This window comes from Phyllobates terribilis, unplaced genomic scaffold, assembly GCF_046119375.1.
Source record: "Phyllobates terribilis strain yellow unplaced genomic scaffold, ASM4611937v1 Scaffold_5__5_contigs__length_657084704, whole genome shotgun sequence".
Lineage (NCBI taxonomy): Eukaryota > Metazoa > Chordata > Amphibia > Anura > Dendrobatidae > Phyllobates > Phyllobates terribilis.
In genome coordinates, this window is record NW_027362765.1 from 379,990,213 (window position 1) to 380,004,557 (window position 14,345).

Here is a 14,345-nt window from a genome sequence, read left to right on the forward strand (position 1 = left end):
GCCCCTGTAATTGGGGCTGGTATATTAAACCTCAATTACAGAGGAATTTCAACATCTTCGCTGTATAGCAGAGCTGACTAGGTCTCCTAGGATCCAGCAGCTCCTGCTTCCTCCCTACACCCAGTGATCGTTTGTTCACGGGGTCCAGAGGAGAAAGTAAGGTCAGTGCTGCAGAAAGGAGACAAAACCTTGCGGAACTAATACAGAGGAGAGAAGTTGCAGAGGGGACGAGGTTAACCAGTGCTCTGGGCCGGGTGACGTCAGAGAGGCCAGCCAAGGAGATAAAAAGCGAGAGCGCCAAAAGCGAGGGGCACTTTGCGGCAAGAGGAGAGACAGTGAAGGCCGCAGCAGTTCCCAGAGTCATCATCGTGGTCGGCAGTTGCGTGCTACTGTGAAGCTCAGACTTAGACGGTCAAGCCCCGAAGACCCGGACAATGCCGGTCTAGGTTCCCAGCCCAGACGTCGACGGTCCAGCTCCGAAGACCCGAACAACGCTGGTCAAGGTTCCCAGCTGTCACGCACAGTGTAGGAAAGACAAAGTGCTACACGAAGGGATGAGGGGAAGTGAGCCCAGACACTAAGGACAGAGGGGGTGGAGACCTCCTAGGCTGATCTGATATCAACCTTTCCTTTTCTAACATCCCTATATTGGTTGCTCACCAGTCGCCGTGCAGGAACCTAAAACCCTGTCTGTCCTAGAGCTAAGGTCTGGCTATGGAACGGGGGGGATGAGCGCTAGTCAGTCCCCACTAACACTACACTGTGTGCCGACTTATTAGGCAAGTTGTATTTTAGAGGATTATTTTTATTATTGATCAACAACTATGTTCTCAATCAACCCAAAAGACTCATAAATATCCAATCTTAATATTTTTGGAAGTTGGAGTGTTTTTTTTTTAGATTTGGCTATCTTAGGAGGATATCTGTTTGTGCAGGTAACTATTACTGTGCAGAATTATTAGGCAACTTAATAAAAACCAAATATAATCCCATCTCACTTGTTTATTTTCACCAGGTAAACCAATATCAGTGCACAAAATTTAGAAATAAACATATCTGACATGCAAAAACAAAAACCAAAAAAATTAGTGATCAATATAGCCACCTTTCTTTATGATGACACTCAACAACCTTCCATCCATAGATTCTGTCAGTTGCTTGATCTGTTTTCGATCAACATTGCGTGCAGCAGCCACCACAGCCTCCCAGACACTGTTCCGAGAGGTGTACTGTTTTCCCTCCCTGTAGATCTCACATTTTATGATGGACCACAGGTTCTCTATGGGGTTCAGATCAGGTGAACAAGGGGGCCATGTCATTATTTTTTCTTCTTTTAGACCTTTACTGGCCAGCCACGCAGTGGAATAGTTGGATGCATGTGATGGAGCATTGTCCTGCATGAAAATCATGTTTTTCTTGAACGATACCGACTTATTCCTGTACCACTGCTTGAAGAAGTTGTCTTCCAGAAACTGGCAGTAGGTCTGGGAGTTGAGCTTCACTCCATCCTCAACCCGAAAAGGTCCCACAAGTTCATCTTTGATGATACCAGCTCATACCAGTACCCCACCTCCACCTTGCTGGCATCTGAGTCGGAGTGGAGCTCTCTGCCCTTTACTTATCCAGCCTCTGGCCCATCCATCTGACCCATCAAGAGTCACTCTCATTTCATCAGTCCATAAAACCTTTGAAAAATGAGTCTTAAGATATTTATTGGCCCATTCTTGACGTTTTATATTTCTTGTTCATAGGTGGTGGTTTTTCAGCCTTCCTTACCTTGGCCATGTCCCTGAGTATCGCACACCTTGTGCTTTTTGATACTCCAGTAACGTTGCAGCTCTGAAATATGGAAAAACTGGTGGCGAATGGCATCTTGGCAGCTTCACGCTTTATTTTCCTCAATTCATGGGCAGTTATTTTGCGCCTTTTTTGGCCAACACGCTTCTTGCGACCCTGTTGGCTATTTGCCATGAAACGCTTGATTGTTCGGTGATCACGCTTCAAAAGTTTGGAAATTTCAAGACTGCTGCATCCCTCTGCAAGACATCTCACAATTTTGGACTTTTCAGAGCCCTTCAAATCTCTCTTCTGACCCATTTTGCCAAAGGAAAGGAAGTTGCCTAATAATTAAGCACACCTTATATAGGGTGTTGATGTCATTAGTCAACACCCCTCCTCATTACAGAGATGCACATCACCAGATTTACTTAATTGGTAGTTGGCTCTCAAGCCTATGCAGCTTGGAGTAGGACAACATGTATAAAAAGTATCACGTGATCAAAATACTCATTTGCCTAATAATTCTGCACGCGGTGTAAAGACAGAAAGGGGAGACAGACACGGGGGAAGTAGCTTAGCTTGAGTCGACTTCAGAGAGATTGCACACACGTCCTCATAGCACCAGAGAGGAAGTAAGAACTGCATTTGCTCCAAGCCTTCACAAGAGGTCATGTGAATATCGCCGGCACCTCCTTCTAGTAACAGCCTGTTTTTAAACACCCAGCCTGGGTGTCAATTAATCGAAGGGAGGTAGCCACTGGGTCCTAGAGTAAGACAGCTAATAAGGTGTCTGTAATGCCAAATGAAGAGATCTTCTGCAACCAACTGCAGGGCTCTCTGACTACCAGTCCAGTCCGCCAGCCTGACTGCCAGTCCGCCTGCCTGACTACCAGTCCAGTCCGCCAGTCTGACTACCTGTCTCCGCCAACCAAGTGTACTCTTCAGCCCGACGGTCTGCCTACGATCCAAACCCGCCAGTCTGTCTATGGGCCTGGCTTGCCTGCCTACCCGGAGAACGTACCAGTTACCTGCTGTGCCTATCAGCCAGCCTACCTGGAGGCTCCTACCAGTTACCTACCGTGCCTACCCGGAGGCTCCTGCCAGTTACCTGTGGGAGACACCTGCTCTCATACAAGGACAGGCCCAGAGTAGCACCTGGTCCCTCTGCTTGGTCCTTCCCTGGTTCACAGAGTCGATTGAGCCGCCGTGCAACCTTGGTCAGTCCGAGCTGATACCTAGTTACGCCCTTCTGGTCCCTCCTTGCTCCGCAGCACAGAGGTTCCACCACCTGGATCCGTAACACTATTCAGTAGGACTATCAGCTGTGTATCCACCAGACTTCTGCACAACACAACTGATGGTCCCAAACCCATTTATAAGGGAAGAAATCCCACTTATTAAACCTGACAGGGCACACCTGTGAAGAGAAAACCATTTCCGGTGACTACCTTTTGAAGCTCATCAAGAGAATGCCAAGAGTGTGCAAAGCAGACATCAAAGCAAAAGGTGGCTACTTTGAAGAACCTAGAACATAAGACATATTTTCAGTTGTTTCACACTTTTTTGTTAAGTATATAATTCCACATGTGTTAATTCATAGTTTTGATGCCTTCAGTGTGAATGTACAATTTTCATAGTCATGAAAATACAGAAAAATCTTTAAATGAGAAGGTGTGTCCAAACTTTTGGTCTGTACTGTATGTACACAACCCTGGTTCAGTTCTCTGTATACAGAGATGTAGAAAGTAAACTTAGTATTAAACCATGTTTATTTTCTCTCTGGGAAGTGCGGCTGTGTCTTATCTCCACCTCCACAGCTACACAATCTTGTGCAAGCTGCTTAGACTGCATTGACGTTTTAGAACGTCAGTGCAGAGCATAGTGTGGACCGCCTGGACGTTTATAGCCTATAGTGAGTCTAAGAATAGTAAAGAAATTATCCAGCATGGAACTTTTTTTTTTTTTTACAAAGCATTTAGAGTGATTTATAAAATAAAAGCAATGCTCATCCTCACCAGTACCTTGTCACAGCCATTCCGTCATTTTTCAGGTTCCCCACTAGTCTCTACTTCTTGTGCCCATCTTGACGCAGTTGAAATGACCAGAAATTTTTGCTTAGCCCATCGCTGACTGAAACAGGACCTTGCTGGGGCCAGTGATTGGCTTAGAGGAGTTTCCTGACATTTCCTGTATTTTGGGGGCATAGCCAAGCAGTAGAGTCAGAGGGGACCTGGTAAGAGTTGGTTCCAGAGCAGCAGAAGATCAATGCGGGGGAGTATGATTTTTTTTAAATCTCTCTGAGCCCTTTACAAAAAATTTTTTGATGGGAAACCCCTTCATTATTGAGGTCTGAGCTGGAGTGTAATGCTTCTTCTGCTCCCATTTTACATATTCTACTTGTGGCTTTATGGTACCATTGATTCGTGTGTTTTTTCACCCCTGAGATTATATTCCTGGGAGCAGCACCTCACAGCAGAGTCAGTCAGCAGAGTCTGAAGATGAGAAGAGCACGCCAGCGCGGACTGCGGTACCGGGAGAGAAGGAGAAGAGTGAGTATGGGCGACTTCACCAATGTGCACTTCGGCCATCCTCCTCAGCTTCCACATCCCAGGTCGTCTACCAATGATTGAGCACCGGGTTCCCAGCAATTCGGGAGAGAGGCAGTGGGCCTTCCGGCTACTCTCCGGTCCACAGGGTGTGCGGCTTTACTCACCAGGGGCCCCTGTCTATTCCTCCAGGCCAGGATGGACTTCTTGCCACTGTGGTATCGTCACATTCAAAGGGGATTCTGGCTTAGAGGCGTTCAGTCATAATCCCACAGATAGAGGTAGAAAAGGAGGAGGACGGACAGTGGATAGAGAAGGACTGAGGCTATGCCAGGTGTTGGGAAGACTGCAGCAGCAAGAGGAAGCTTAAGGACACCCGACCGAAAGAAAAAATTTGTTCCCATCCCATTCACTCCCTTTCATTTCAACAAGGATAGCCCATGCAAGAACCGAATAGTCAAGCTAGCCGCCCCCTTCTGGCTTGATTGTCATCCTGTATGTCACCACAAGCCACCTTCCAGAAATATTTGGAGAATGTGAGTTGCACAGATGAAGAGAGGGCCAAAAATCGGATATACACCCACATGTACACACACATGGGGACATTTACACTCGCACGCATACTTTCTTTGTTAGATCTGTTGTGCAGGCGGCTCCTTAGTTGGCAAATCCCAGGGTCTGGGGCGCCACATCGTAACTGAAGGTGCAAAAAGGGATTTAATCTTCATCACATTTTTACGATGATTCCAAATGTGCACAAAGAGATGGGCACACAATGAAATGTGTGCAGGTCCTCGGGCCAGTGAGTGCAGGTCTACATCGTAGAGCGTTAGCTGGGGTCTGGTCTGTGGTCTGTATTTAGGAGTCTGTATATTTTGAGACCTGACCTGAGCTTGGTAATTGACTTTATTCATGTCAGGTGCCTCAATCACCAGGTCTACTTCCAATCCGGTGTTCGATACAGGAGAGTTTCCCATGTCCGCACGTGACCACTGTTGAGTGTTTAGGGGGCTGGCTGACAGGTCATTTTAATAGCTAGGCATCGGCTGTGATGGAGAAGGGGGTTGGTTTTGCTCATTGAAATCAGTAGTCAACAGACTCCTTTACACAGAACTATTCACATAGGGAAACCAAAAACCTTCTTCCATGCCGAGCACAGGATCGGAAGTAGATCAGCCAAACCTGGGACAAGGGGTCGTGTGCTGGACAGAAGAGAATCCTATTAGTGAGTTACTTTTTAAGCAAGTTGTTGTATATTTTTTTAAATATTTTATTGGACCTATGCAAATTGCCTCTCCCATTATAACTTCTGTAACCATTGTTTTATCCGTGTCACTCGCAGAAAGGACGAAGATACGAGCGCCTTCCTGGAAAACTGTACTGATAGCTTCAATTGTCATCGTGGTCAGCATCATCCTGATACGCTCCATTGGGTGGTTTTGTGAGTGCGATACTTTGTAGCTTTCTCTGAATTTTTTCTAATGTTTTCGGATCTTTTTTGATGTCCGTCTCTTCTTTTTTGGAAAGTTCAAGCTGTGAATCCCGAGAACTGTACAAGGTTGGCGGCCCTAAAGAAGGAGCTATGTGTGACGACCAGTGGGGCATCCGACAGTGCGTACATACCGTACATCTGTATGTTTATCAGTTGTCAGATAAGTGTTAGAGATATATAAGGCTGTGCAGAGTATAGGAGTCGTATTTATTAGCACACTTTGGCAGTATTACTTATGTGCAGTGTTTAGTGGGATTAGTCATGTGTGCAGTATGGCGGCATTATCTACGTACACTCTTTGGCGACTTTAGTTTTTTTTGTGTGTTGAAAGCATTTACTAAGTCATATAAAAACTTTTTCATATTACTCTGGTTTTTCTAAGAAGAAGTTATTTGCCCATGATTCCTCTATTTGCGTGCAACTCTGATTCTGAAAGTATATTTGGGATTTTTTTAATATAATAGTTTCATAATACATTAGTCCAGGTAACTTTTTTTCTAGTAATATTTGTTATAAATTATTATTTTTCTTGCTTTTGAAGGTTGTTCTCTGTGTCCTCCTCATTGGCCATTATATGGAGATCACTGTTATTATTACTCACATGTAACAGACAAAACATGGAACCAAAGCCGGGATGATTGTAAGATGATGGGAGCCGATCTACTGGCTATAAAGGACCTGGAGCAGCAGGTATGATGACTATGTTTTTGCATGGTCGGATCTGTTTGTATACAATACAATGTACGCCATCTTACATTTTGGCCAAAAATGATGATTGGAGAGGGAAACTGGAAATCTCTCAGGAGATATCAAGAAGATCAGAAATGAAAAACAGCAAAAGGGCCAAGAGTGAGACGGCTATTTATTGAGAAATCCACGGGTGTCTGATGCTTCATCTCTTATAGAATTTCATGGCAAGTACACTCAAGAAATGGTCCGAGGACTTATACTGGATCGGACTTCACCGTGATGGAGACGTCTGGAGATGGGTGGATGGAGAACATTATACCGGCAGCTTGTAAGTGACTCCTGACACCAGCACACACAGCAAATGCTTTCTAATTTATGGAAATTGGGTTTCAGAGCCATTTACACGGGCAGATCACCCATGAGCCACGCATGGCCAATGACACTATAGTAATGATCGGCTCTCGTTTGCTTTCATATACATGGATCTGCAGTATGTGCGGGCAAATGATCAATCATATAACCGCTCTTCCCCTTACAACCTGAAATATGGTCGGCAGCACATCTGTTTTCACAGAGGGAGTCTGTGCTGCCAAAAATGATTATTTATACATACAGTTATATGAAAAAGTTTGGGCACCCCTATTAATCTTAATGTTTTCTTAAAATTGGTGTTTTTGCAACAGCTATTTCAGTTTGATATATGTAATAACTGTTGGACACAGTAATGTTTCTGCCTTGAAATGAGGTTTATTGTACTAACAGAAAATGTGCAATCTGCATTCAAACAAAATTTGACAGGTGCATAAGTATGGGCACCCTTATCATTTTCTTGTTTTAAATACTCCTACCTACTTTTTACTGACTTACTAAAGCACTTTTTTTGGTTTTGTAACCTCATTGAGCTTTGAACTTCATAGCCAGGTGTATGCAATCATGAGAAAAGCTACTTAAAGTGGCCACTTGCAAGTTGTTCTCCTGTTTGAATCTCCTCTGAAGAGTGGCATCATGGGCTCCTCAAAACAACTGTCAAATGATCTGAAAACAAAGATTATTCAACATAGTTGTTCAGGGGAAGGATACAAAAAGCTGTCTCAGAGATTTAACCTGTCAGTTTCCACTGTGAGGAACATAGTAAGGAAATGGAAGAACACAGGGACAGTTCCTGTTAAGGCCAGAAGTGGCAGGCCAAGAAAAACAGCAGAAAGGCAGAGAAGAAGAAAGGTGAGATCAGTCAAGGACAACCCTCAGACCACCTCCAGAGAGCTGCAGCATCAACTTGCTGCAGATGGTGTCACTGTGCATCGGTCAACTATACAACGCACTTTGCACAAGGAGAAGCTGTATGGGAGAGTGATGCGAAAGAAGCCGTTTCTGCAAGCACGCCACAAACAGAGTCGGCTGAGGTATGCAAAAGCACATTTGGAGAAGCCAATTTCTTTTTGGAAGAAGGTCCTGTGGACTTATGAAACCAAGATTGAGTTGTTTGGTCATACAAAAAGGCGTTATGCATGGCTGCAAAAAAACACAGCATTCCAAGAAAAACACTTGCTACCCACAGTAAAATTTGGTGGAGGTTCCATCATGCTTTGGGGCTGTGTGGCCAATGCTGGCACCGGGAATCTTGTTAAAGTTGAGGGACGCATGGATTCCACTCAGTATCAGCAGATTCTTGACAATAATGTTCAAGAATCAGTGATAAAGTTGAAGTTACGCAGGGGGTGGATCTTTCAGCAAGACAATGATCCAAAACACCGCTCCAAATCTACTCAGGCATTCATGCAGAGGAACAATTACAATGTTCTGGAATGGCCATCCCAGTCCCCAGACCTGAATATCATTGAACATCTGTGGGATCATTTGAAGAGGGCTGTCCATGCTCGGCGACCATCAAACTTAACAAAACTGGAATTGTTTTGTAAAGAGGAATGGTCAAAAATACCTTCATCCACGATCCAGGAACTCATTAAAAGCTACAGGAAGCGACTAGAGGCTGTTATTTTTGCAAAAGGAGGATCTACTAAATATTAATGTCACTTTTCTGGTGAGGTGCCCATACTTATGCACCTGTCAAATTTTGTTTGAATGCAGATTGCACATTTTCTGTTAGTACAATAAATCTCATTTCAAGGCAGAAACATTACTGTGTCCAACAGTTATTACATATATCAAACTGAAATAGCTGTTGCAAAAACACCAATTTTAAGAAAACATTAAGCTTAAGATTAATAGGGGTGCCCAAACTTTTTCATATAACTGTATACTTAAAAATACGATATAATGGCAAATGATTGTCTGCTTATTTGTCATCTTCTTTAATTTACAGATAGGTATTTAAGGGCACAATCAGGAACGCTTGTTTGATTGTTCTTCTCATTGTGAGCATGCGCCCATGGCACTTTACATTCTGAGCATGCGTTCATGGCATTTTTCATTGTGAGCATGCGTCCATAATACCTCACATTGTGAGCATGTGTCCATAGCACTTCACATTATGAGCATGCGTTCCTGGCACTTCACATCGTGAGCATCCGACCATGGCACTTCACATCGTGAACATGAGTTCATGGCACTTCACATTGTGAGCATGCGTCCATGGCACTTCACATTGTGAGCATGCGTCCATGGCACTTCACATTGTGAGCATGCGTCCATGGCACTTTTCATTGTGAGCATGCGTCCATGGCACTTCACATTGTGAGCATGCGTCCATGGCACTTCACATTGTGAGCATGCGTCCATGGCACTTTTCATTGTGAGCATGCGTCCATGGCACTTCACATTGTGAGCATGCGTCCATGGCACTTCACATTGTGAGCATGCATCCATGGCACTTCACATTGTGAGCATGCGTCCATGGCACTTCACATTGTGAGCATGCGTCCATGGCACTTCACATTGTGAGCATGCGTCCATGGCACTTCACATTGTGAGCATGCGTCCATGGCACTTCACATTGTGAGCATGCATCCATGGCACTTCACATTGTGAGCATGCATCCATGGCACTTCACATTGTGAGCATGCATCCATATCACTTCACATTGTGAGCATGCGTCCATGGCACTTTTCATTGTGAGCATGCGTCCATGGCACTTTTCATTGTGAGCATGCGTCCATGGCACTTTACATTCTGAGCATGCATCCATGGCACTTTACATTCTGAGCATGCGTCCATGGCACTTTACATTCTGAGTATGCGTCCATGGCACTTTACATTCTGAGCATGCATCCATGGCACTTCACATTATGAGCATGCGTTCCTAGCACTTCACATTGTGAGCATGCATCCATGGCACTTCACATTGTGAGCATGCATCCATGGCACTTCACATTCTGAGCATGCATCCATGGCACTTCACATTGTGAGCATGCATTCCTAGCACTTCACATTGTGAGCATGCGTCCATGGCACTTCACATTCTGAGCATGCATCCATGGCACTTCACATTGTGAGCATGCATCCATGGCACTTCACATTGTGAGCATGAGTCCATGGCACTTCACATTGTGAGCATGCGTCCATGGCACTTCACATTATGAGCATGCGTTCCTAGCACTTCACATAGTGAGCATGCGTCCATGGCACTTCACATTGTGAGCATGCATCCATGGCACTTCACATTCTGAGCATGCATCCATGGCACTTCACATTGTGAGCATGCATTCCTAGCACTTCACATTGTGAGCATGCGTCCATGGCACTTCACATTCTGAGCATGCGTCCATGGCACTTCACATTCTGAGCATGCGTCCATGGCACTTCACATTATGAGCATGCATCCATGGCACTTCACATTGTGAGCATGCGTCCATGGCACTTCACATTGTGAGCATGCGTCCATGGCACTTTTCATTGTGAGGATGCGTCCATGGCACTTCACATTGTGAGCATGCGTCCATGGCACTTCACATTGTGAGCATGCGTCCATGGCACTTCACATTGTGAGCATGCGTCCATATCACTTCACATTGTGAGCATGCGTCCATGGCACTTTTCATTGTGAGCATGCGTCCATGGCACTTTTCATTGTGAGCATGCGTCCATGGCACTTTACATTGTGAGCATGCGTCCATGGCACTTTACATTCTGAGCATGCGTCCATGGCACTTTACATTCTGAGCATGCGTCCATGGCACTTCACATTGTGAGCATGCGTCCATGGCACTTCACATTGTGAGCATGCATCCATGGCACTTCACATTCTGAGCATGCATCCATGGCACTTCACATTGTGAGCATGCATTCCTAGCACTTCACATTGTGAGCATGCGTCCATGGCACTTCACATTCTGAGCATGCATCCATGGCACTTCACATTGTGAGCATGCATCCATGGCACTTCACATTGTGAGCATGAGTCCATGGCACTTCACATTGTGAGCATGCGTCCATGGCACTTCACATTCTGAGCATGCGTCCATGGCACTTCACATTCTGAGCATGCGTCCATGGCACTTCACATTATGAGCATGCATCCATGGCACTTCACATTCTGAGCATGCGTCCATGGCACTTCACATTGTGAGCATGCGTCCATGGCACTTTTCATTGTGAGGATGCGTCCATGGCACTTCACATTGTGAGCATGCATCCATGGCACTTCACATTCTGAGCATGCATCCATGGCACTTCACATTGTGAGCATGCATTCCTAGCACTTCACATTGTGAGCATGCGTCCATGGCACTTCACATTCTGAGCATGCATCCATGGCACTTCACATTGTGAGCATGCATCCATGGCACTTCACATTGTGAGCATGAGTCCATGGCACTTCACATTGTGAGCATGCGTCCATGGCACTTCACATTCTGAGCATGCGTCCATGGCACTTCACATTCTGAGCATGCGTCCATGGCACTTCACATTATGAGCATGCATCCATGGCACTTCACATTCTGAGCATGCGTCCATGGCACTTCACATTGTGAGCATGCGTCCATGGCACTTTTCATTGTGAGGATGCGTCCATGGCACTTCACATTGTGAGCATGCGTCCATGGCACTTCACATTGTGAGCATGCGTCCATGGCACTTCACATTGTGAGCATGCGTCCATATCACTTCACATTGTGAGCATGCGTCCATGGCACTTTTCATTGTGAGCATGCGTCCATGGCACTTTTCATTGTGAGCATGCGTCCATGGCACTTTACATTGTGAGCATGCGTCCATGGCACTTTACATTCTGAGCATGCGTCCATGGCACTTTACATTCTGAGTATGCGTCCATGGCACTTTACATTCTGAGCATGCGTCCATGGCACTTCACATTGTGAGCATGCGTCCATGGCACTTCACATCGTGAGCATGCATCCATGGCACTTCACATTGTGAGCATGCATCCATGGCACTTCACATTCTGAGCATGCATCCATGGCACTTCACATTGTGAGCATGCATCCATGGCACTTCACATTCTGAGCATGCATCCATGGCACTTCACATTCTGAGCATGCGTCCATGGCACTTCACATTCTGAGCATGCGTCCATGGCACTTCACATTGTGAGCATGCATCCATGGCACTTCACATTCTGAGCATGCATCCATGGCACTTCACATTGTGAGCATGCATCCATGGCACTTCACATTGTGAGCATGCATCCATGGCACTTCACATTCTGAGCATGCATCCATGGCACTTCACATTGTGAGCATGCGTCCATGGCACTTCACATTGTGAGCATGCATCCATGGCACTTCACACTCTGAGCATGCATCCATGGCACTTCACATTACTAAATACAACCCTGCTTCATACTGATCTAGGCTGGATTAGAAAGAGGAGGAAAAGGCAGTTTCCCACCATCAGTCCACTTCTCATCTTTATGGCCAATCTCTGTTGGGTGAATGCTCATTCGACCAATAGCTATCTTTGCTGACTCCCCCATATACAGTACAGACCAAAAGTTTGGACACACCTTCTCATTTAAAGATTTTTCTGTATTTTCATGACTATGAAAATTGTACATTCACACTGAAGGCATCAAAACTATGAATTAACACATGTGGTATTATATACTTAACAAAAAAGTGTGAAACAACTGAAAATATGTCTTATATTCTAGGTTCTTCAAAGTAGCCACCTTTTGCTTTGATGACTGCTTTGCACACTCTTAGTCATGAAAATACAGAAAAATCTTTAAATGAGGTGTGTCCAAACTTTTGGTCTGTACTGTACATGCACCATGAAGGGCTGTCACATGAGCTTCTATGAGCAAAACCAGCTCTGGCGGACCTGCATTACAAGAGCAACCACCATTTATTTGAACAGCTGATTGCAAAGTGCTAAGACAGTCGGACCCATGAAGGTATTGTCCTCATGAGAAAACCCCTTCAGTAATCCACACGTGATAAGACACTGTTACTGAGGGAACACAGATCTGGTCAGACCCACAGGCATGATCCTCTAGTTAGCCAACACCCATATCTTAGATTCAATATGATTTTCTTCTGAATTTATGTTTTGTTTCCATATCAAAAATGCACTTGTATTACATGCAGATTTTGTTGTGAATTTTCCCCAATGGATTGTAAAGAGTGAAGTCCACAGCACAAAGAATTGACACGCTGTAGATTATAAAATCCACACCGCAGGTCCATTTACATGTGAAAAAATTACACAACTTGCAATTGAGATTTTTCTCATACACTGAAAGGGAAACTGTTACTTGATTCATGCTGCACAATCCACGGGCAGCATAAAGGAATGAAGGAGAACCTGGCTGCACAACTGCAGTTTCAGAGAAATTATAGTTTGTAAAGCCCCATATCCTGTAGATGATTGACAGGTCGACTCTGGCTATGTACACACATGGGAGAGACCTGTCAATCAAGCAGAGCGGTGCGGGGAGAACCCGGCCAGGGGCGGCGCCGGACTTGTCTCATCTCTTCCCCGGCCGGCTTTCCAAAGTGTGTTTTCTCTGAAACCCCAAAGTAGAAGATTTCTGACTGCAATCGTGCAGCCAGACTACAATCCATGATGTCTATGGTTTGGGCAGCAAGACTCGAGTGTCAGGTTCCCTTTAACTGGTATTGTATTGCGCTATACATTTTCTGCACCATATCTGCATCATGTGCATTAAACCATGGCATTTGCAGTCATTACGGGGCGAACCTATAAATAATGATTTGCATTAATTATTTCCACTTTTTCGTTTTCTTCCCTTGTTTTCAGCTTTCCGATAAAGACTGACGCCGGTGGCTGCGTGTCCATGTCCAAATCCGGTTACTTCCAAAGCAGTTGCAATTCTAAATTCAGATTTATATGTGTAAAGAAATCCGTGAGGATCTGAACCCACTGTAATTATATTGTAGCCTCATTGTTATAATGTTTGGAGGTAATGGATATACGTAGTAGTGAAAGTACTGAACCTTTCTATTCCTGGTGCAACTACCATTTTATTTATTATAACAGGTGTTTGTGAGTCGTCTCAATCACAGCTGAAATGACTTTGTATTCACCATAGATAACGGTGGAGAACTTAATGGGAATCTGTCACCAGATATTTGCTACTCCATCTGAGGTCAGCATATTATAGGGGTAGAGACCCTAATTCCAGCGATGTATCACTTACTGGGCTGCTTGCTGTAGTTTTGATAAAATCACAGTTTTTCTGCTGCAGTTCCTGCAGTTCTCTAAATGCTGAGCTCTGTACAACTCCACCCACACTAATGATTGGTCGCTTTCTGTGTACACTATGCATAGGCAGAAAGCAGCCAATCAGTGATGGGGGTGCAGTTGGACTACCTGGCAGTAGATTTACTAGTCCACTAGTGATAATCTCCTGCTGATAAAACAGGGATTTTATCAAAACTACAGCAAGCAGCCCAGTA

General features: G+C 44.8%; 1 protein-coding gene across 1 annotated transcript; it reads left to right on the forward strand.

Moving 5' to 3' along the window:
- Positions 1–5,471: 5,471 nt before the first annotated feature.
- On the forward strand, positions 5,472–14,281 carry LOC141271582 (C-type lectin domain family 2 member B-like). The gene is made up of 6 exons (XM_073681626.1): positions 5,472–5,550; positions 5,668–5,766; positions 5,853–5,936; positions 6,359–6,507; positions 6,723–6,835; positions 13,687–14,281. Exons 1-6 carry the CDS (start codon positions 5,472–5,474, stop codon positions 13,802–13,804), a joined length of 642 nt encoding a protein of 213 aa, XP_073537727.1. The 3' UTR covers positions 13,805–14,281.
- The last annotated feature ends 64 nt before the right edge of the window (positions 14,282–14,345 follow it).